This window comes from Nerophis lumbriciformis, linkage group LG34 (genome assembly GCF_033978685.3).
Source record: "Nerophis lumbriciformis linkage group LG34, RoL_Nlum_v2.1, whole genome shotgun sequence".
NCBI lineage: Eukaryota > Metazoa > Chordata > Actinopteri > Syngnathiformes > Syngnathidae > Nerophis > Nerophis lumbriciformis.
This window is the reverse complement of record NC_084581.2, coordinates 876,353-899,464: the sequence shown is the minus strand read 5'-3', so window position 1 is coordinate 899,464 and position 23,112 is coordinate 876,353. Positions and strand designations below refer to the sequence as shown.

The 23,112-nt window shown below is 41.5% G+C and overlaps 1 protein-coding gene across 15 annotated transcripts in view; it reads right to left on the bottom strand.

The window, feature by feature from the left end:
* epb41l2 (erythrocyte membrane protein band 4.1 like 2) overlaps positions 1-23,112 on the bottom strand; it is a 94,557-nt gene that overhangs the window by 3,443 nt on the left and 68,002 nt on the right. For 3 of the 15 annotated variants that reach the window (XM_061929925.1, XM_061929927.1, XM_061929926.1), the window contains exons 14-23: positions 22,701-22,783; positions 14,397-14,447; positions 13,086-13,145; positions 8,042-8,209; positions 7,718-7,777; positions 6,973-7,482; positions 4,598-4,726; positions 4,316-4,414; positions 3,610-3,690; positions 3,042-3,156 (exon numbers count right to left, since the gene is read on the bottom strand). In XM_061929925.1, the coding sequence (XP_061785909.1) occupies positions 3,052-3,156; positions 3,610-3,690; positions 4,316-4,414; positions 4,598-4,726; positions 6,973-7,482; positions 7,718-7,777; positions 8,042-8,209; positions 13,086-13,145; positions 14,397-14,447; positions 22,701-22,783 (1,346 nt within the window). In that variant the 3' untranslated portion in view covers positions 3,042-3,051. Of the gene's footprint in view, positions 1-3,041; positions 3,157-3,609; positions 3,691-4,315; positions 4,415-4,597; positions 4,727-6,972; positions 7,483-7,717; positions 7,778-8,041; positions 8,210-13,085; positions 13,146-14,396; positions 14,448-14,651; positions 16,531-22,700; positions 22,784-23,112 lie in introns of those variants that run through there. The other 12 variants (XM_061929931.1, XM_061929934.1, XM_061929938.1 and 9 more) reach the window with 12 other exon arrangements.

Here is a 23,112-nt window from a genome sequence, read left to right as displayed (position 1 = left end):
AAAGCTGTGGAAAATACTTAGAGGTTCCACTGTAATGGTGCTGATATTAGATTTGCTAATATTATTGGTGTTAATGATGCAAATTATTCTTAGTATTACTATTGATGTTTTTTTATGATGCTAATATTACCAAATACTAGTATAGGTAAAATACTAGTTTATTATTGTTTATGTTAACATTAGCAAAGATTATTAGTGTTGAGGTTAAAGGTGCCATATGTAATAACGTGGCCAGAAATTATACTGCAATCACAGTCAAAATTGTGTAGTCCCCTCCCTCTCTCCCTGACTGAGGTTGCCAGATACACAGCCGAATCCAGCTCAATTGACTGGGCGACTCCAAGGAACTTCAAACTCCCGCTGCCTCTTACTCGGGGTTGAGGTGCTGGGACCATAATAGCTGACCAGACAAGCGTTTTGTCAATAACAAATCTCTAACCAACACATTTTACACAGAATTTAGGCTATTTTCAGGAAGAAGTACGTTATGCCTGCATACAATATCACAACAAATGGCAATCATATGGTTATTGTCAGTACTATCAGAAAACAAAGACTAAAACTACAACCAACGCTAGCAATGGTTATACTGGTGAAAATAAGTAGAGCATGCTTAGCAGCCTAATGTACGCCCAAAACCAAAGAGACATTTTACCAAGGTATGCCTATAGGCTATACAAATGAGGAATTATTTAATGTGATTTGGCTGTCTCAATACGTTTCGCATTGCCATGATGACAGCTGTGCTAATGTTGGAACCCATTTACTCAGCGTATCAGCATATTGAAAACGAAAACATAGGTTTTATTTGTTGAAAATATATTTTGCCCTGTCAGTTCAAATACACATTGACATACAGGCTAACGGGCATATATTTCCCCCGTTAGCCTATATGTCGATGCTAGCATGCTAAACATTGCACTAGGAGCGAAGCACCATCACACGAACTTACTAACCTTGCTAGAAAAGATCATAGACTGTATTTGACAATATAGTTTACATACGAAATGTCCATTTCCATTTATTACAAGTAATAAGAAAACGTAAATGCCTGACTTACCAATCAAGGAGGAAATTAGCAAGTTTGGCATCAGATGAAAAAATATTATCATCCTTCAATCGTTTCCATCTTTTAAAGGCATCTCCGATACAAATCCTAATTTAGTTCCTGGCTTTGTCATGAATAAATTGAGAATCGTAACGACGCCTTTTAGATTTATTAAGATCTGACATGTTTAGCAACTTTACCAGTGGCAGTAGCCAGACGAAGAGGGCGGTGCGTAACTGGCAACCTGGATGTGACACTCTCACGGACTTTCTAATTGGTCAAAGGGTGGAGGGCGGGACATTGAAATGAAAACAATAACAAGATTTTGGGGCTGTAAATCTAATTTTGAAATGAGCATATTCCGGCTGAACTACTGTTATCAGTTAAAGAAATATTAGAAAAGAACATGTTTTATTAATGCATTTTGACATATCAGGGCCATTTAATGAGGGACGGCGTGGCGCAGTGGAAGAGTGGCCGTGCGCGACCCGAGGGTCCCTGGTTCAATCCCCACCTAGTAACAACCTCGTCATGTCCGTTGTGTCCTGAGCAAGACACTTCACCCTTGCTCCTGATGGGTGCTGGTTAGCGCCTTGCATGGCAGCGCCCTCCATCAGTGTGTGAATGTGTGTGTAAATGTGGAAGTAGTGTCAAAGCGCTTTGAGTACCTTGAAGGTAGAAAAGCGCTATACAAGTACAACCCATTTATCATTTATTTATTTATGACTTGACATGTAATTATTACATATGGCTCCTTTAATGAGCAAAAACATACTATTACTTTAATTCACATTAATGATGCTAATATTAACAAATACCAGTACAGTATTACTACTGTTGTTAATTAAGCTAATATTAGCAAATAATTGCTACTATCGTTATTGATGTTAATGATGATATTTGCAAAGGCTTACTATATTATTGATGTTAAAATGAGCAAAGACTTACTAGCAGGGACGGCGTGGCGCAGTGGAAGAGTGGCCGTGCGCAACCCGAGGGTCCCTGGTTCAATCCCCACCTAGTACCAACCTCGTCATGTCCGTTGTGTCCTGAGCAAGACACTTCACCCTTGCTCCTGATGGGTGCTGTTTAGCGCCTTGCAAGGCAGCTCCCTCCATCAGTGTGTGAATGTGTGTGTGAATGGGTAAATGTGGAAGTAGTGTCAAAGCGCTTTGAGTACCTTGAAGGTAGAAAAGCGCTATACAAGTACAACACATTATTATAATTGATGTTGATCCTAATATTAACTAACACTTACAAATATTATTTTTTATGTTGATGTTAAAATTAGCAAAGACTTACCAGTACTAGTATTATTATTGATGTTAATAATGCTAATATTAGCAAATACTTACTAGTATTACTATTGATGTTGATGCTAAAATTAGCAAAAAGTTACTAGCATTATTATTGATGTTGATGCTAATATTAGCAAAGATTTACTAGTATTATTGATGTTGATCCTACTGTAATATTAGCAAACACTAGTGTTATAATTGATGTTAAAATTTGCAAAGACCTACTAGTATTATTATTGATGTTGATGATAATATTAGCAAAGACTTACTAGCAATATTAATGATGTTGGAGCTAATATTAGCAAAGACTTGCTATTATGGTTGATATTAATGATGCTAATATTAGCAAAGACTTACTATTTTTATTGTTGATGATAATAATGCTAATATTAGCAAAGTCTCAGTATTATTATTGATTTTAATTATACTAAATTGGCTCTAGTGTGTGAATGTTGTCCGTCTATATTGGCCCTGCGATGAGGTGGTGACTTGTCCAGGGTGTACCCCGCATTCCACCCGAGTGCATCTGGGATAGGCTCCAGCAACCTCCGCGATCCCGTGAGGGAAAAGCAGTAGAGGATGGATGCATGGATGGATGGATTGACTCTAATATTAACAAGACTTACTTGCAATATAATCAATGTTCTATATGATGCTACAGTAATAATGGCAAAAGGGACTATCATTACTAATACCTGAGTTGTGTCAATCGTCCTCCTCGGCCAGTTCAGTTTCTTTATGAACCACCACTCTGGTGACAGACATGTCAGGATGTTGCTCTTTGGCCTCCTTAATGGCCTGGGCCAGAGCCTGCAGTGCCAGTAACCACCAGGGGGGGAGGCAGCAGCGAGCACAAGCAGGCAGTTTGGTGTGCAAGAGAGGGAGGGAGGTTGTGACAAAATGAAAAATGCAACAGAAGAACATAAAAAATGGAGAAGGAAGCTGGATGATCACAGCGACATGTTTCACATTCACAAGAAAGAAGTAGCAGGAAATTAAACCAAGCACATTCCAAACTAAAATATGTTCAAATGTAAGCCACATGTCAGTTCTTACATTTGTTATGAATGCAACATGAGGACAAAGTAACAAAAAGCAGCGGAGGGAGATCCATGCTGATGTAAGCATCTGTGACTTTATTAAGAAGCTAAAATGCGGCGAGCTTCATCATGCTAACATCAGCAACATGTTTGTTTTTAAGTTCCTCCAACCTTTGCTAAATCCAGACTAACTCTTTGATAAGAGTGACTGTGAGGCACTGACCTGGTCGTGGTCGATGTCGCAGTCGCCGGTGATGACGATGCGCTTCTCAATCCTCGTCTCTGACAGGCCGCCCTTTAATGTCTGCAACGAGTTCATTCAAATGTTCAAATCCACTTTGTTTCTCTACACACACGACGTTCCTCGGCCAATCTGAGGAAACCTTTAGCGTCAAATTACGTCACATCTGAAAGAGATTAGACTTTGACAAAATAACCCATTACATCATTCCTTATGAAGTAACTAACGTGCTGAAAAAAATAATAATTAAAAGTGGGATCACATTGTGGGGGAATTAAACTCACGACTCTGGCACCATGACATAAGAGCATCAATAAATGATCAACCTTTTATCATATAAAGTATTTCTGTATAATTCAATATTGCAATACCCTGCAGAGCATATATCCAAAAAACCTTTTGTCAGTCAAAATAATCTATCTTTAATGACATCTAGTTTTCAAAAGCTGTTGTTAGTGAACAAATAATCAGTTGTACTGTATTTTAGTTTTATTTAACTAATTTTTACACAAGTCCAACAGTCATGAAGGTTAGAATATGAGTTCAATAATCCTCTGTAGAGTAAATACTTTTATTTTGTTAAGCTCATACAGGAAAAAAGGAAAATTAATATGCATTGTGTGATCTTAATTATGCGGCGCTACTCTGGGAGACTGGTTTGTATGCGTGTGTGTGTGTGTGTGTGTACCTTGGTAATGTGCGTGGTGGTGGTGGTGCACAGAGACTCTGAGGTGATTGTCTGAGCTGTCATCAACACTCCGGGCTCGCCGTCGCCACTTCCATCAAGCTGAAACAAAACAGAAGAGGAAGAGAGATGAATATTTAATTATATAAACCAAACTTCCCTCATCTAGATTCTCCTTAGCACTTTTTTCCCTGCAGGAGAAAGAATGAATCTTGAGTGACGTTACATTATTGACACACTTACACACACACACACACACACACACACACACAACAACTGCTGCACCTGTGCGGCTTCGTATGTGATGGTCTTGGTTTCCGTATGTACGATGGGCACTTCCTTGGTGGCTATCTCGCTTTTCTGCGCCGCAAACGTGTCTGATATTGTCACCATTTCTGTCTTTACCACAGGTGGCTGGTAGGGGGCGACAGAAAGAGGGGAGGAGAGAGGGTTAATGCATTAAAACTGGACTTGTTAGGAAAAACAAACAGGGCCACTGAGAGGGCAAATGCACTTCCAGTTCAATATATTAGTTTTAGTATTAGTTGTGTTAGCCTAAAGGGCAAATTTCATCACTATCAATCGTAGCATTGATCATATTGAATGACAAGCGACCGACCATTTCCACGTGCATACATGCACCCTTGAAAACAAGGCAACATCACGAAACAACACTGAGACGCTTCACAAGCGGCATGACTGTGAAGCATCTTTGTTGTCAACATGCAGCGTGCACAAAAACAACACACAACAGTAGGGGTGTCCTGATACAACCTTTTCACTTGCGATACAATACCGATATTGGAGCATTGCACATTGGCCAATACCGATATTGATCGAATACGATATCAACAGGGCTCATACAATTTTTTTAATTTTGTAGTGTGGAATGTTATAAGTGAAATTAGTCCGCGAACAATGCTAGGTATGAAAACACTAACATATTCATTATTAACCATCTGTAATGGATGTATGCTGTCTTTAAGTTGAAGTGGCGTGGTAATTTAAAAAAATAACTGGATACTTTCTAAGACGCACCTGCCTTGGAGACTCTGTATGTGTAACTATAATTATTTGATACCTGTTTATATTGACAAATGTGCCGTTTTAGACTGCAATATTGTTCAATTAAGGAGACTTATTACGTGTGTCTAGCTTGTGTGCTATTGTGTGGTTAGCTGTTGTGTAGCTGCTACCGTAGTTCCTAGTAGCCTGTAGCCTACCATGATTACCTTTGGTAAATGACTTGACTAAAATACAAGAAAAGACCAACCTTGTGTACTTATTGGATGACACACTTTTTCTGCGATATCAATATTAGATCGGGACACCCTTACACACCAGCATGAAGAACTGTCAGGGACAAGCACACAAAACATGCCAAGAGCCTTTTCACCACTGACCTACAGTAACAAGCCAATCAACCAACCAGTGAGCATTACACATAGGAAGAATACACACACCAAACACACACACACGCACGTCAATATTTGTATGAAAGCATCATGCACTTAACATGCCCTCTTTTTAAACACAAACACAGCAGCAAGCAGGACATGTAAACACACACACACACACACACACACACACACACACACACACACACACACACACACACACACACACACACACACACACACAGTGTACATTGATGGTGTGAAATGTATAAACACAATGTGAACTCATAAAACTATAATTTTTCAAAATAATAATTTCATGAGCGTTGAGGGCACTGTTAAGCATAATGTACATTTAAATAATGTGACCATACAACCTGTTTATGGACCCCAAACGTAATCGATGATCTCCCTTACTTGTTTGCTCCACTTTCGAGGGTGTTCAAACGTTCGCTTTTCAAGTTCATAAAAGAAATGTCTCATTCCCCAGGCTTTGCTACACCTCTTAAATTGCAGCTTGGAACTCTTACCAACTATCCGTCAGGCAGTTATATACTTGGACACAGTAAGTTTGATCATTTAGTCTTTCTTTAGTGAAAATGCGAGCTTAGCACAATGTTACAATGTAATGTTAGCATGTAGTTTACATGGCTAAGTCAGTGTTGCTAATATTTGTGTGCTTCTGTCCTAATCCTTAATGTTATGTTATTGTATGCGATATAATGATATCTATGGATTATTGTATAAGAAATTATTGTGTTTATGTCAAAAGTGGATCAAGTACCCAATAGTGCTTCTTAGAGACACAAAAACACATCTCATAAGCATTAAAGCTGCACACATACAAAATGTTGTGTCCCCAGTAGGATTTACTAAAACACTTCCAATATTTGACTTACATAAAATGCTTGTAATTTAATTACTTGTTATTGTTTCTTTTTATGTGCAGCACTCTGGCAACAGTTTTTCTTGTTATTAGTGGAATATGAATAAAGGGGATTGGATTGGATGGAATAGGTAAAAAAATACTATAAAATATTACTAAAGGATATTAAGAGTAGTCTTTTGTCTTTTTTAGGTGCCTTCATAGTGATTTTGTTTGTAAATGTTCCACAGTGGAAGTAGGTGCGCATGGGGATTCTACATAATCACGCAGAAGCCGGAGGGACACAGTGAGAAGCATGAAGGGAGAAAAGGTAGTGTGTTGGGTGGTAGGGAAGTGTTGAAGACCCAGAAAAACTCCGCAGGTGGCCCAGACTTTACCTCAGAGCAACAAATAACCTGCGACCGCGCCTCCACCACCGAGTCTTCCCCGTTCACTTTGGGCAGCTCTTCTTCCTTAGTGGTAACACACATCACCTCTTCATGCGGCGTCATTCCATTAGGAGCTTTGTCGGGCGTCTTAATTGGTTCTTCTGCGCCAACTTCATTCTTCTCCTCCTCTGCACATTCCTTGCCTTCATCTTCTACGGCTGCTGCAGCCTGATTCACCTCAACAGGAGAGGAAGAAGCGGAAAGTTCCTTCCGCTCCTGCTCTTCTTCCTCCTCCTCTTTCTCCTCAGGTATTTGAGCGTGGCGAATAGACAGGGAGACATTCGGATGATACTCCGCTTCCTCATCGCTCTCGCTCTCCGACGAAATGCTTTCGCGCTTCTTCTCAAGCCCCGTGCCTCCTTGGACTTGCCCTTCCAAAGTCTGAAGCTTCTCTGCCGGTTTGGCCGCTTTGGAAATCTCTTCGACGACAACTGTTTCCTCAATTTCAACTTCCGTCGTCTAAACACACACACATGTGCACAATCGCATGCACACAAAATGAGGTGCGCAGTCACACACACGTGCACACACACACAGCATGGGAGACAAAAACAAAAGTAAAATGTGATCAATGAACATTAAAATATGGAAGATGAAAAAAATGTTCCACTGTGGAAGTAAAAGACAACATGAAGGAGGGATGGAGGACACCGTGAAGCTGAATGGGCGGAGAGAGCAAGTGACGTTAGAGCACCTTGGCGGGTTCTTTGGCGTCGCCATTATCAGCTGCCTTGGCGGCCTCCTCCTCAAGGACCTGTGTCACACACAAGCAGCCGTCGCACATGTCAAATCACCAACACATCATCATCAACAGCATTTCATCCACGCTTGTGCCGCAGCATCAGGACGGCGCAGAAGAGAGACGTCACAAACAAAGACACACATTAACATGGAATAAAAACATCAATAACGAGGAATCTATTGTGGTCAACGACCACAACGCATCCCTTCGTCTACACAGTATGTGAACAGAGCTAGAGAATGGAAAGGTAAGGACGAGGCCCCAGACAAGACGTACCACTGTCTGCTGTTGGACACGCGCCGCCGTGGCCGGAGACGAGGTGAGATGCTTCTCCCACAGGTTGAGCTGAGGAGGGGAGGGGGGCGAAGCCTCCATAAAGGAGCGCTTTAGCTCGCTAACGCTAGCCTGGTGTTTCAGTACCTCATCTTGGGTCTTATCGTGGTCCTGATGAAAGATGAGTGGAGGAAGGAGAAGGAGGAGGTTAGGTTTAAATGGATGAGGGAAGTCAGGGAGGACAGGTGGGAGGGGGAGGGGTCAGAGAGAGGGACGGGTGATAATGTTTGGTCATCGGAACTGTCATGTCAGGGGTGTCCAAACTTCTTCCACCGAGGGCTGAATTAAAAGTCTGAGGATTTGTTGCCATTTTGATATTTTTTATTTTGTTAGCAGGTTAAAAGCAACCCATGTTGATCTGGTAAGATGTTGTATACATTTACATAACATTAACATATTAATTACAGTAAGTGGCAAAGTGTAATAACATTATTATTATGATTAATAGGAGTGTCCGATACAACTTTTTCATTTTATATTGGAGCCTGGAGTATTGGCCAATACCGATATCGATCCGAAACAATTTATGAAGTGAAGTGCTTTATATTTATCTGTAGTGCCTCAAAGCGCCTTACATAGTGAAAACCATTATCCAAGTTACATTTAAACCAAGGCGAGAGGCACTGGGAGCAGGTGGGTAAAGTATCTTGCCTAAGGACACAATGGCAGTGACTAGGATGGCGGAAACCCTAAAGTGGCTGGCACGGCCGCTCTACCAACTGAGTCACACCACCCCAATATCAGCAGGAATCATACATACTTTTATTTTGTAGCGTCAAATGTTACAAAACATTTGATTAAGTGAAATTTATATCACAACCTTAACCTACTCAGTGGCCTAGTGGTTAGAGTGTCCGCCCTGAGATCGGTAGGTTGTGAGTTCAAACCCCGGCCGAGTCATACCAAAGACTATAAAAATGGGACCCATTACCTCCCTGCTTGGCACTCAGCATCAAGGGTTGGAATTGGGGGTTAAATCACCAAAATGATTCCCGGGCGCGGCCACCGCTGCTGCCCACTGCTCCCCTCACCTCCCAGGGGGTGATCAAGGGTGATGGGTCAAATGCAGAGAATAATCTCGCCACACCTAGTGTGTGTGTGACAATCATTGGTACTTTAACTTTAACTTTATTTGTCAAACAGAGAACAATGATAGGTAAGAAAAACAGTAACTTATTTTATTATTACGTTTCTAGAATGTACTTATGCTGTCTTTAAATGAATGTGAAGTGGTAATTGTTTTTTGACGACACATAATGGCGACCATAATAAATTAAGTTTAGCTCATAATGTTTTAAGTTGAATGATGCAGACACATTTGTTACTGGATACTTTCCAAAACGCTTCTTCCTTGGAGACTGTGTATGTGTAAGTAATATGTAATGCTAATTATTTGATACTTGTTTATATTGACAAATGTGATATTTTAGACTGAAATATTGGTCAGTTAGGGACACGTATACTGTATGTCTATCTTGTGTGCTAGCTGCTGGCTCGTAGTAGCCTGTAGCCTACCAAGTTTACATTTTGTAAAAGACTTGACTAAAATACAAGAAAAGACCAACCCTGTGTGCTTATTGGAGGACAATTAGATGTTAACTGGCTGTTCAGTTTTGCACAAGTAAACACGCTGCAGGACTGCTTGCATCGGATATTATATCACACATTTCACATGCTAGCACATACTGTATAATCACTTACTTGTTTTTTGCTGGATCAACATCGGATCGGGACACCCTTAATTATATGTTTTAACATTTAACCATTTTTCATTACATTATGCCTTTATGCTCTTTAGTATGTATTTTTAACAGGCATTTTATCATTGCTTAATTGTATCGTTTTTAATATTCCGTAGGCCAATAGAAAACAGATCAAGCTACCCCCGGGCTACACTTTGGACACCCCTTTTAGGCTGTCAATTAGGATGTCAAGAAGGACTCCATGTTTCACTGCGGCCATACACTGAGTCTCGATGCAATGTGTGTAGGTCTGTGTGTGTGTGGCTACAGTGAAACAAGGCAACTCCATTTCCTCCTTACTTGGTCTTACCAGCATGACTATTCAACAACATGGAGGTGTTGGGTCATATGATCACATGAACTTACTTCTGATTCAGTGAGACAAAGAGTGTGTTGACACTTGACCTACATGTCCATGATCATGTCTCCACACTCTTATCACCCCAATGTTGCATAAGTTGGTTTTAGTATGTTACCAAAACACACAATCATCTTAAAACAGGAAGAGGGAGCTTTCCGTGTGGACGTTGTTGAGGCGGGGTTAGTCAGGGTTAGGCAAGGCAAAACCTTTCAACGGCATAATCAACACTGAGGCCTAAAACGGCATTCCACATGCACAGTTCATGCACGTGTCTGGCCACAGAGCAGCCATTCATTTTTTGTTCAATTGTGCAATAGTAGAAGCATCTTGATGGTACATTTGAACTTGATCTTCAGGTATACAGTATCTAACTGAAGTCACCACACTTCACTTTTTAGCAACTATTGTACAAACCCCGTTTCCATATGAGTTGGGAAATTGTGTTAGATGTAAATATAAACGGAATACAATGATTTGCAAATCCTTTTCAAGCCATATTTAATTGAATGCACTACAAAGACAAGATATTTGATGTTCAAACTCATAAACTTTATTTTTTTTTTTGCAAATAACAATTAACTTAGAATTTCATGGCTGCAACACGTGCCAAAGTAGTTGGGAAAGGGCATGTTCACCACTGTGTTACATGACCTTTCCTTTTAACAACACTCAGTAAACGTTTGGGAACTGAGGAGACACATTTTTTAAGCTTCTGAGGTGGAATTCTTTCCCATTCTTGCTTGATGTACAGCTTAAGTTGTTCAACAGTCCGGGGGGGTCTCCGTTGTGGTATTTTAGGCTTCATAATTCGCCACACATTTTCAATGGGAGACAGGTCTGGACTACAGGCAGGCCAGTCTAGTACCCGCACTCTTTTACTATGAAGCCATGTTGATGTAACACGTGGCTTGGCATTGTCTCGCTGAAATAAGCAGGGGCGTCCATGGTAACGTTCCGGATGGTTCTTTTCCTCTTTGGTCCGGAGGACACAACGTCCACAGTTTCCAAAAACAATTTGAAATGTGGACTCGTCAGACCACAGAACACTTTACCACTTTGTATCAGTCCATCTTAGATGAGCTCAGGCCCAGCGAAGCCCAGCCGATGGCGTGTCTGGGTGTTGTTGATAAACTGTTTTCGCCTTGCATAGGAGAGTTTTAACTTGCACTTACAGATGTAGCGACCAACTGTAGTTACTGACAGTGGGTTTCTGAAGTGTTCTAGAGCCCATGTAGTGATATCCTTTACACACTGATGTTGCTTGTTGATGCAGTACAGCTTGAGGGATCGAAGGTCACGGGCTTAGCTGCTTACGTGCAGTGATTTCTCCAGATTCTCTGAACCCTTTGATGATATTACGGACCGTAGATGGTGAAATCCCTAAATTCCTTGCGATAGCTGGTTGAGAAAGGTTTTTCTTAAACTATTCAACAATTTGCTCACGCATTTGTTGACAAAGTGGTGACCCTCGCCCCATCCTTGTTTGTGAATGACTGAGCATTTCATGGAATCTACTTTTATACCCAATCATGGCACACACCTGTTCCCAATTTGCCTGTTCACCTGTGGGATGTTCCAAATAAGTGTTTGATGAGCATTCCTCAACTTTATCAGTATTTATTGCCACCTTTCCCAACTTCTTTGTCACGTGTTGCTTGCATCAAATTCTAAAGTTAATGATTATTTGCACAAAAAAAAATGTTTATCAGTTTGAACATCAAATATGTTGTCTTTGTAGCATATTCAACTGAATATGGGTTGAAAATGATTTGCAAATCATTGTATTCCGTTTATATTTACATCTAACACAATTTCCCAAATCATATGGAAACGAGGTTTGTATTACGAGATCCTCTCAAGGGACAAGAAAGCAAACTTGGATATACAAACGTACTTTAGAGTACAGTACTCAGTGTACAGCTTGTACATATTTTCTATCCAGTCAACATGTCCAAATAGTGTTAACATTTTACATGATTATTGTAATCTAACACTGGCTAAACACTAAATAGAATTGATTAGAACATGTTACTGGAATCATCTCCTACTCCTCTGTGAGGACATCACTGATGTAACATCTACATGTTACACACCTTGTTACCTTCCTTCCTTCTTCATTGGGATGTCTTACATGTATTCAAGTGTAAAGAAGACACCCCATTGCTTTCATCCTCCTCATTAAGACACTTGTCATGTTGGTTTCTGTGCTTCTTATGTTACTCTCCTTGTTGTTTACCCACAATGAACCACAGCTCCATGGTGCCCGTAGCACTTGCGGAGCCCCTTAGGATCAATAAAATAGATATTTATTAATCTATTTAAATATAATGTATATCTACCTATCTACCTCTATATCTAGCTTTATATCAATCTATCCATCACGTTAAGGTAAGTATTGTAAGTGGAACAATTGTTCCTTGCCAATAGTTGTGTTGTCAGCTATTTAGACATGTATCGATATCTAAATCTATGATTACTAATTTTAAGTAGATAGTAAATGTATACTGCCATACAAGCTGTACACTGACTACTCTAGAGTATGTATATGTTTACTGGTATTGTCCCTAAAGAGGGTATATAAAGTCATAAAAATACTTTGAATGTGGGTGTATTGACACTTGTGCGTATATAATTTAGCTTGTCAGAAGGGCTGCTGTGTGAATTTTGTACCATTGTATGCCACAACTACAACAACAACAACAACAACAGCAGCAGCAGCAAAAACCAAAACGGATGCGGATAAAGATGGTGGGCATGCAAACAAGAGCTTGAGAGTGCTGCAAGGAAAGAAGTGACCAGGTCCGATGGCGTCGGTTGCACACAGAAATATGCGATAGATTGATCTGATTCAGATTCAGCAATCAAACACGACGCCAGTACAAACCTCTAACATCAATTTACTGTGCCTCACATAAATATTATCCCCCCGCACTCTCCCTGGACTCTGGAGGACGGACATACAGCAAAAGTAGAAATGGGGGAGGGAAAAATAAGTTAATGTGCTTAAAAATTTTTATTAAATAAACTATTAATAATAAAATGATATAAAAATATAAGTATTACAATAAAACAAAATCAATGACAAAACAAACATGATTGAGAAAGAAAATAAAAAAAAACATTAAAACCACCACAAAGGACAGAATTTACAAACAGACCACACAGCTTTCACCCACATAAAGCACACCAGTATGCAAACCCAGAGCAGCACTTCAAACAGAAGATTCTAGGTCAAAGTGCACTTTTAGGAGTGATTTTTACCATCAGGTCCATTCTGCAATTCAAATGTGAAACAATTATTCAAACGTATACTTTAAATATGAGGACTAAGGTTGTCCCAATACAACTGTTTTACTTCCAATACTATACCGATATTGGAGCCTTGAGTATTAGCCAATACTGATATTGATCCGATACAATATCAGCAAAAATCTTACATACTTTTATCTTGTAGTGTGAAATGTTACAAAAAAGATTGATCAAGTAAAGCTAGGTACTTTAAGTTGAAGTGAAGTGGTAATTGTTTTTGGCGACACCTATTTGCCACAATAAATTGTAGGAGGCCCACACGTTAGTTACTAGATACTTTCTATTTGCTTTTGCTTTCCAGACTTTGTATGTGTAATTAACATGCAACTATAATTATTTGATATTTGTTTGTATTGACAAATGTGCTGTTTTAGACTGCAATATTGTTTAATTAAGGACACTTATTACCTATGTCTAGCTTGTGCTATTGTGTGCTTAGCTGTTGTGTAGCTGCTACCTCCTAGTAGCCTATAGCCTACCATGTTTACCTTTTATAAATGACTTGACTGAAATACAAGAAAAAAACAATCTTCTGTGCTTTTTGGAGGACATTTAGAGTTTAGCTACCCAGCTTTACATAAGTAGAACTACTTGTATCATAGCTTTTTTTGGAGAGTTTAGATGTGAGCCGATATAATCCAATACTTTTTTTTTGCTGATATCGGTACAGATCGGGACAACCCTAATGAGGACAAATGAGTACATTTTAATTTTGTAATTAAAATCTCTGTAGATTGCAGACTTGATCTGATGGAAATGTGATTCTGTGTCATTAGGCTAGCGCCATATAGCCAAATCCACTGGACCACCAACATGAACTTCATGTCGCATGTTTTTCAAAACTCAGCAAGCAAAGCATGCTGGGTAAAGACAACCCACTACAGACCTGGGCGGGCGTGGCTTCCACACTGCTAGGGCTCAAGTCCGCCTCCTTAACCTTTGGTAGCGTTCGCCGTAGCAATAGTGATAGATAAGATAATGAAGCGGCACCAAGAAAGTGAATGATGAGTGAAATGGTTAATGGTAAAAACCGTTGTCTCAAGTTAGTATCAGTGTTGGCCTTAGGGAGCAGAGAATGTCCTGACTGTATAAACGTACGCTGCGTTATGTTTGAAGGCTTTAATGGGCTTGTCTGCAAGTTCATGATGCTGTTAAAAGATTCAAATAAGGCATTGATTTATCTGAGGTCCACTCCAGAAAAACAGAATGTAAATGTGCAAAATAATAAGTATGTGGGACGGCAACAATGTAGTTCGCCAGGGATAATAAATACACTACCATGAATCCGTTTGTGTGTAAGCGTGTGTAAGCAGGGTATCGTCACATTGTTCAAATAATCGCCTAAGTCATTTTTTTGTCAAAATTTGCCTAAATCATCTCCTCATGACACTGGCCACCTATGGTAAAGTCGCCTACGTCCTCAATTGATCAAAGTATGTGATTTTTTTTTTTTTACCCCATTAAGATAATGGTCTATGTCAAGTATGTTAAGTTTTGGTGAAGTCTTTTATGTTTCCTGAAAAACTTGAAAAAATTAGTTAGGCGATGATCTTAAAAGGGTGACGATATGCTTTTAAGTGCCAAAAACGTGATCGCTGAGCTATGATTTGTTGCCATGTGCAGCTTCTACTGGAATATATCTATAGCTGCACTGTAAAAGTCAAAATGTCATCACTAAAAATGGTGGCGGCTATAGAAGGTGTCTTTTTACGACTTGTGGACCATGCAGCCAGCAATTATCTGGGGCAAGGAATCTATTAGAGCAGAGGCTACTATTAGAGAAAATACTGTAATGTATGTGCTCTCTCACTACATTTATAATTGTATTTACTGTAAATCTTCTCTGTACATAATCTGTCTATTCAATCATAATACATATAATCTCATTAATATAACATTTATTTTCCTATGTTCTGTAAATTTCTAAACATCTGCGTGGGCTGGAAAAGGAAAAGGGACGAACGAGGATCAAGAGATGGCGGCATACAGGGGGTCAAAACAATAAAAGTGGTGGGTGTGTGGACGCTTCACGCTGCAGGGTCGCACATTTCTTGCGTCCTCGTGTGACGCCTGACGCGCGGGGACGTTTGTGTGTTCGTGAGGAGGAAGGTGTCCCGCTTGAACCCATCCTTTTCTGTCGCAGCCCTTCGTCGGCCGGAGACCAGCTTCTCCAGATAGCAGAGAGTCAGGCCGAGGGGCGTGGCCAAAATTAAGGCCAGGAGCAGAGAGCGGCTCGCTGTCAACATCACGGCCAGCAAGAAAACAACTAGGAGGCAGGGTAGGAGGAAAGGGGAGGGCTTGGAGAGGCGGCGGTGCACAGATTCGCCTAGGGAGCCGGACCAGAGGGTCGAGGGCACAGCGGGGCGGTCACAAAGGGCCGAAAAAGGGGGAGGATGGCGAGTGATGAGAGGCAAACATGGTTGTCTGCCCAACCTGGCTTGCAGACTGCAGGAGAACATCTCACGTAACTGAATCCACTTTGACCCCAGGCTGCTTACAAGTTGGCGCAATCTTGCCACAGCGGCGCTGGCAGCCATACTTTTAGCTTTGGTGATTATAAAAACCTTCACTTTGTTAGCTGACTGCGACACAGCGAGGGGAAACAAACGCAACCTATGTGTCAGAACTAGAAATCGCTTCTTGGTGAGCTTAGTGGGTCCCAACGCAGAGCAAAACCCGAGCACTAGAAAGACATACTTGACCACGCCTCTCAGCCAGATCGGTGATCTGGACGCTCTGATTTCATTACATTCCTCCGTAACTAAAAGCTCTGAGGCATGTGTCGGGGGGCAATGAGTGACCGGCGACAAGGAGGGAGGGCTTTGTTTGTTTGCAAGGTGCTCGATGCCCACTAATGGCGGCTCTAAGCAGTCGCTTAAGGCAGCCGCATCGTCTGCGAGATCGCCGTCCTCGGAGATGTCGGACAAGCCGTGGTCGAGCTCGGAAATGGAGTCGAGTGACGGGGGGATGGAGGAGAGCGAGGATGAAGAGGAGAAGGAGAAAGGAAACATGAAGATTGACTGGTCGAGCGAGCAAACCAAATGAAAGAGCCAAGATGGAAAATGTAAAACAAGTTTAAAGAAGATGTAAAAAAAACAAAAAAAAACGGTACAATTGTGTCAAAGATTAGCATGCGAGTGTGACATGGCAGTAATAACATGTGTGTGAAGGGAAAAAAGAGAGAAGGGAAAGAGACACAACATTAGTCAGTGAAACAACAACAACAACAACAACACAAATAAGGTTAAATGTGAGCACAGCAGGGTAGAGCTCAGTGCAGCTAGCAGTCAGGTTTCCACACATTGGCAGCACAAGTATGTACCGGATTAACCTTTACTGGAAGGTAAGGATTACACTGCAGAGTTTTCCCTAGATTGCCAAAATGCCTGTGGTGGTGAAGGTGTGTTCACCATGATGTCGTCACATCATTTGCATAATCTGCTAAAATCATATGATTTTCTTTAAAAAGGCTCAAAAACGTATACATACATTTAAAAACAAATCTATACTTATTAATTAATATTAACATATATTTCTGTATCGTTTTGCCATATTTTCAATTGTTGCTGCATATTGTACAATGTACTTTGTTGAGAATTGTGTCTAGAGACTTTTAATGACTTTGTCAATAAAAACGACTTACAACAAATGTAGCATCTTTTTTTGGTGTCATTATGGACTGTACTTGTGTTTAGAGACCCTACTTCTGTCGCTCGATGTCCCCGCCGAAAAGCAAGCTGCAGCAAGCATGACGTCACACTTGCTTTACGCTGCTGCTCCAGTTGGACATTCTCTCCTTAAAAGCCAGCACCGTCCTCTTAAAATTTGCAAATTTTGTAAATAACTGTGCGCGGGTATATCTGGGATATATATTAAAATTACGTCCACATCGCAGACATGCTGACAATGCTCAAGACAATCGTGTGCGTTTTGTTTACATGCGGTTTCGGCAGCGCTGTTTTTGGTGAATAAAGTCTTTTATCAGTGGACGAGTTTTTCGGTCAATAGTGCACACATAATAGGCTGTACGTATATGTCCATTCATACTGTAACAAGCTGCTGGTGGTAATGTTTTACGTTTGTGTGGTTTTTATTTGATGGTAATTTTATAAACACAACGTCTATGCCTGAAAGCGGATTGGGGGAGAATGAGGAAGTGTTGTTGTGTGTCTGGGGAAGCATGGAGATTAAAGTGTTTGCACAGGAGGTAAAACCTGTTGGAATTGTGTATAACATTTGTTAGCATGATATTTGCAATACAAATTTAAAACAGTGTCTGACTTTGTGTGACTTCTTCTGGAGGCTACAATACATTATATTATTCTAATTGGTTTTCACGTAAAAAAAACCCTTTATTTTCAAGGTGTGGCGGCTATGCTATTGCCGTGGTGGTGCGCCACATTCAGTTACATTAAGGGGAAACCCTACACTGCGGGATCGTTTTGTGTTAAAGGTTTTTGAATTATGCTGAAGTGATTTTTAAGTGCTGATTTATGAGCACCTAGCGTAGAGAAAATGTATCATCTCCCTTGCTCGATTGCTCTACTTTTGAAAGATCAGGCGCTCACATACTGACTTTCAAGTTACGGGATTTCATAAACAAAAATCCTCCTTCCCCAAGCTTTGCTGCACGTTTTAAAACAAAACCTATAGCTCTGCCAACTATTACTCCGTCATACTGTACATACAAGTGAATTGTAAGGTGGATCATGTTTTCTTCAGCAAATATGCTAATCTACAGTAGCATGATGTGGCTGGACACATGTAATCTTAGCCCTTTATCTCACATAGCTACGCTAGTGTTGCTAATGTTGCATTGTTGTATGTGATATATGGCATATATGCAGACGAGTTACAGTGTATTCGTCAAAAGTGGATCAAGTACACAGTATCGCTTTTTGGTAGTGACAGTTCGATACTGAAGCAACGATGCAATATGAAACTCAAGGATGATACTGTGTCACTCGATACCTCGTTGTTTGTGTCACTTAAAGAAAAAAATATGTGACCGATACAACTGTAGTCTCATTTGACTGTGACGCACCAAACTTATCAGGAAGCGTTTATTTCGGCTCACAAGTGACAGTTCGTACTGAAAGAAGTCGGAGGTGTGGCGTGCCGCGTTTGGATCATTTTGATCTTGCAGAACCAAATAAGATAACTGTTATTTTCTTGTTTACTACTTGACTCAGTGACCAGAGTCCTACATTTCATATCCCCACAGCGCAGCTATTCGTTTAAAAATAATAAAAGTTTAAATGCTAACTATTCAAAGTGGCAAAATTTTTATCCCAGCAGATGGCGAATGACCATTATGAAACACTGACATCAGTGCACTGTCAATACAGCAAGTGAGTGCGGCACACACTGAGGCGTCATTTATTACTTTTTGGAGACACACTATGGGTCTAATCCACCAAAGGTTTGTGTGAAATAAAACACGTGCAAACATGATAGCGCACGCAAAACTGATCTACTAAACTTGGGCGAAGAGGATTGTGTCTCTTAAGTGCACAAAATAAGGAACATAATCTATTTAGCGTGTCTGTTTTCATGAATATGCAGAATATAGAATGGTTGTCTCAACGGCCATGATACTGGGACGACAAAATTAAAATATAATTAATTATGCTGAGAGTACCCGCCCTTTTTGGAGTACCTAGAGGGAGTACTGGAGAGTGATCTCTTAGGTGATTCCCCTGTTCTACTGTAGGACTTCAACGACAACGACGACGTTGGCAATGACAGTTAGACCTGGAGAGGTGTGATAGGGAGAAATGGCCGCCTGGATCTAAACCAGAGTGGTGTTTTGTTATTAGATTTATGTGCTCGTCGCAGATTGTCCATAACAAACACCATGTTCAAACATAAGGGTGTCGTTTGTGCACTTGGCACCAGGACACCATAGGTCAAAGTTCAATGATTGACTTTGTGGTTGGGTTATCGGATTTGCGGTCTCATGTTTTGGACACTCGGGTGAAAAATGGGTGGAGCTTTCAACTGATCACCATTGGTGGGTCGGCTCCGATGGTGGGGGAGGATGCCAAACAGATATCAGAGAGAGTTTCAATTCCCATCTCCGGAAGAACTTTGACATGTTACGAGTGAGGTGCTGAAAATTTAGTCAGAGTGGACCATGTTCCTTGCCAAGATGGTCGCAAGATGGTCGGTGCCTGTCATGGTGTCCACCAGCATGTTCTGGGATTACCGCCAAGCTGAAAAAGAAGTCCTAAAGTGTCATTTTGGCTAATGGATACAGGAGACAGCGGACAGGTACCGACAGGCCAAACAGTGTGCGGCTTTGGCGGTTGTAAAGGCAAAAACTTGGACATTAGAGGAGTTGGGCGAAGCCAAGGAGAACAGCTTTGAAGCTGTCCGGGAGAGACTGTCAACACTGTGTACGGTGGGGACAGTGTGCTGCTGACCTCTGGGAAATGGGGATGTTGTTGACCGGGGTAAGGAATACTTCGAAGACCTCCTCAATCCCACCTACATGTCTTTAAATGAGGAAGCAGTGCCTTTGGACTCTGTGGTGGGCTCTCCTATTTCTGGGGCTGAGGTTGCTGAGGTAATGAAAAAGCTCCTTGGTGGCAAGGGCCCGGGTGGATGAGATCCGTCCGGAGTTCTTTATGGCTATGGATGCTGCGGGGTAGTCTTGATTGACATCCGGGGTGGTGCCTCTGGATTGGCAGACTGGGATGATGATTCTTCTATTAAAAAATACGAACCAGAGGGTGTGTTCCAACTATCGTGCGATCCCACTCCTCAGCCTTTCCAGTAAGGTTTATTCAGGTGTTAGTTGAACCGTAGATTCAGGAGAAGCAGTGTGTTTTTTTGTCCTGGTCTTGGAACTGTGGACAAGCGCTGTAATCTTGGCAGGATCCTTGAGGGTGTATGGGAGTTTGCCAAACCAGCCTATATGTGTTTTGTGGACTTGGAGAAGGCATTCGACCGTGTCCCTCGGTAAGTCTTGTGGGGAATGCTCAGAGAGTATGAAGTATCGGACTGCCTGATTGTGGCGGTCCGATCTCTGTATGATCAGTGTCAGAGCTTGGTCCGCATTGCCGACAGTAAGTTGGACCCGTTTTCAGTGAGGGATGGACTCCGCCAGGACTGCTCTGTTTGTCTGTTTATAACCTTCATGGACAGAATTTGTAGGCGCAGTCAGGGTATTGATGGGTTCCGGATTGGTGGTGGCACGATTATGTCTCTGCTTTTTGCAGATGATGTGTCCTTAATCGCTTCATCTGGCCAGGATCTTCAGCTCTCACTCGATTGGTTCGCAGCGGAGTGTGAAGCGACTGGGATGAAAACCAGCATTTCTAAGTCCAAGTCCATGGTTCTCGCCTGGAAAAGGGTAAAGTGCCATCTCCGGGTTGGCGACAAGATCCTGCTCCAAATTGAGGAGTACAAGTAGCTCTGGTTCTTTTTCACGAGTGAGTGAAGAGTGGATTGTGAGATCAACAGGCGGATCGGTGCAACGTCTGCAGTGATGCGGACCGTGCATCGGTCCGTCGTGGTGAAAAAGGAGCTGAGCCGTAAACCAAACCACTAAATATACCGGTCGATCTACATTTCCTATTCACACCTATGGTCATGAGCTTTGGGTTATGACCGAAAGGACAAGATCACGGGTACAAGCTGCCAAAATAAGTTTCCCCCGTAAGGGGGCGGGGCTCTCCCTTACATATGGTGTGAAGCTCTCTCATCCGGGAGGAGCTTAGAGTAAAGCCGCTGCTCCTCCACATCAAGAGGAGCCAGATGAGGTGGTTCTGGCATCTGGTCAGTACACCCCCCGGATGTCTCCCTGGGGCGGTGTTTAGAATGCCTCTAACCGATAGGAGACCACAGGTAAGACCCAGGACACAGTGGAGAGACTATGTCTACCAGCTGGCCTGGGAACGCCTGGCGATCCCCCGGGAAGAGCTGGACAAAGTAGCTGGAGATAGGGAAGTCTGGGCTTCTCTGCTTAGGCTGCTGCCTTGCGACCCGACTTCGGATAAGCGGAAGAAAATGGATAGTTGGATGAATGGATATTTATTTAGCACATGCAGTGTAATTTATCAAGACTAAAACAGTTCTGCGGCTGCCGTTTTGCGTCGATATTTAGTACACCTTGAAAGAATGTGCAAACGGGGGAGTTGCGCAGTGTGAGAAAGGAGGTGATCGCTTTACAGCTCAGTCCTATGTACTCTTTCTGAATAAAATTCATTTAATTGATGCATTTTGGTGTCTGCTGGTGTTTTTTAATGACGTTCGTTTTTTTATATATATGAAAAACACTTGTGTGATAAGCACTGTATTTACAGCGCACGCTCGCACTAAAAAAGTGGGGTTCAATTGAAGATGCACTGCAGGACTGCCTCTTAAATGCTCAGAAAACAACAAAATGCCACAAGTAGGAAGGAGCACGACAACCTGATTGTGCAGTAAATGAGTCTCTCCAAGGTGAAAGCCTTGAGTGCACGCAAAAACTTCATTTATATAGGGCGGTCTGGGCCAATTTTTGCACTTGTTATAAATTGTAAACACAGTCTTAGTAGATCACTCGCAACACACCACCTAATAGTACATGCAATTTTATAGCATGTGGTGTAGGGCGTCGTAGAATTACTTTTAACTCTCTGAATTGAAGCATCAAGGCAAACTCCCTTCTAATACACTATTACATAGTGCACCTCAGAAAAATAATTACAAGGAATCTAAAATAGAATAAAGTGTATCATCATACATGGATGGAAACCTGACTACTGTCAAAACCTATAACAGAAGTGTGGAAAGAATGCTGGGCTGTGTGTGTGTGTTGGAGGGGGAAAAGTGTTAAAAGTGAGAAAGGAGGGGGGACGGGGGCTTAGACAAGAGGCATGCATAAACAATATGTATAATGTATATGCAGTCAACCTGTGCCTGTGCTAAGAAATGTGGTGCCAACTCGCCAGGCTGAACTGGTAAAGGCTGCTGCAGCACAAATTGACATTGACAACATGACAACACTTTTAGAGGCAAGTGTGTAGTTCTGGTCTCATGTTGCAATCCACCTACAAATGGGGACAAACCGACCGACTCGTACAGATCTCTTCAACACACACAAAAATGTTACAAATAGACTTTCCAACAAGATGTCTCCAACACTCTTTTCAGTGCATTTCGTGATGATGAGTGCACTGCATTTCAAGGAAGGTAAACACACCTTGGAGTCAGAGTGGAGCTCCAGATGAGGTTCGTGTCCGTTCTCAGCCTCCCTGCTGGTATCTGTTATGCTGATCATTGGAGCTGAGAAAAAAGCAAAACACACAATAAACACAGACATTAAAAACATAAAGAAGACTGTAGTGGATGATGGAAACCAGCAGGGGGTAGTGTCACACAGGAATAGTCAGAGCTAGAAACAGCATTTATCAGGTGTGTGCTGTTTTACAATACACAATTAAATAAGATTAAACACAAATATGGTTGTCTATTTGCTATAAAATCTTTAAATTGCGCGTGTTGTATTTACAATACACTCAATTATGTTCTTTCTTTACACTCTTTCCTCTCCTCTGTGTCACAGGAAACAGCTACAACAATTTCCGGAACAAAGCTACAGCTATTTCCTGTAT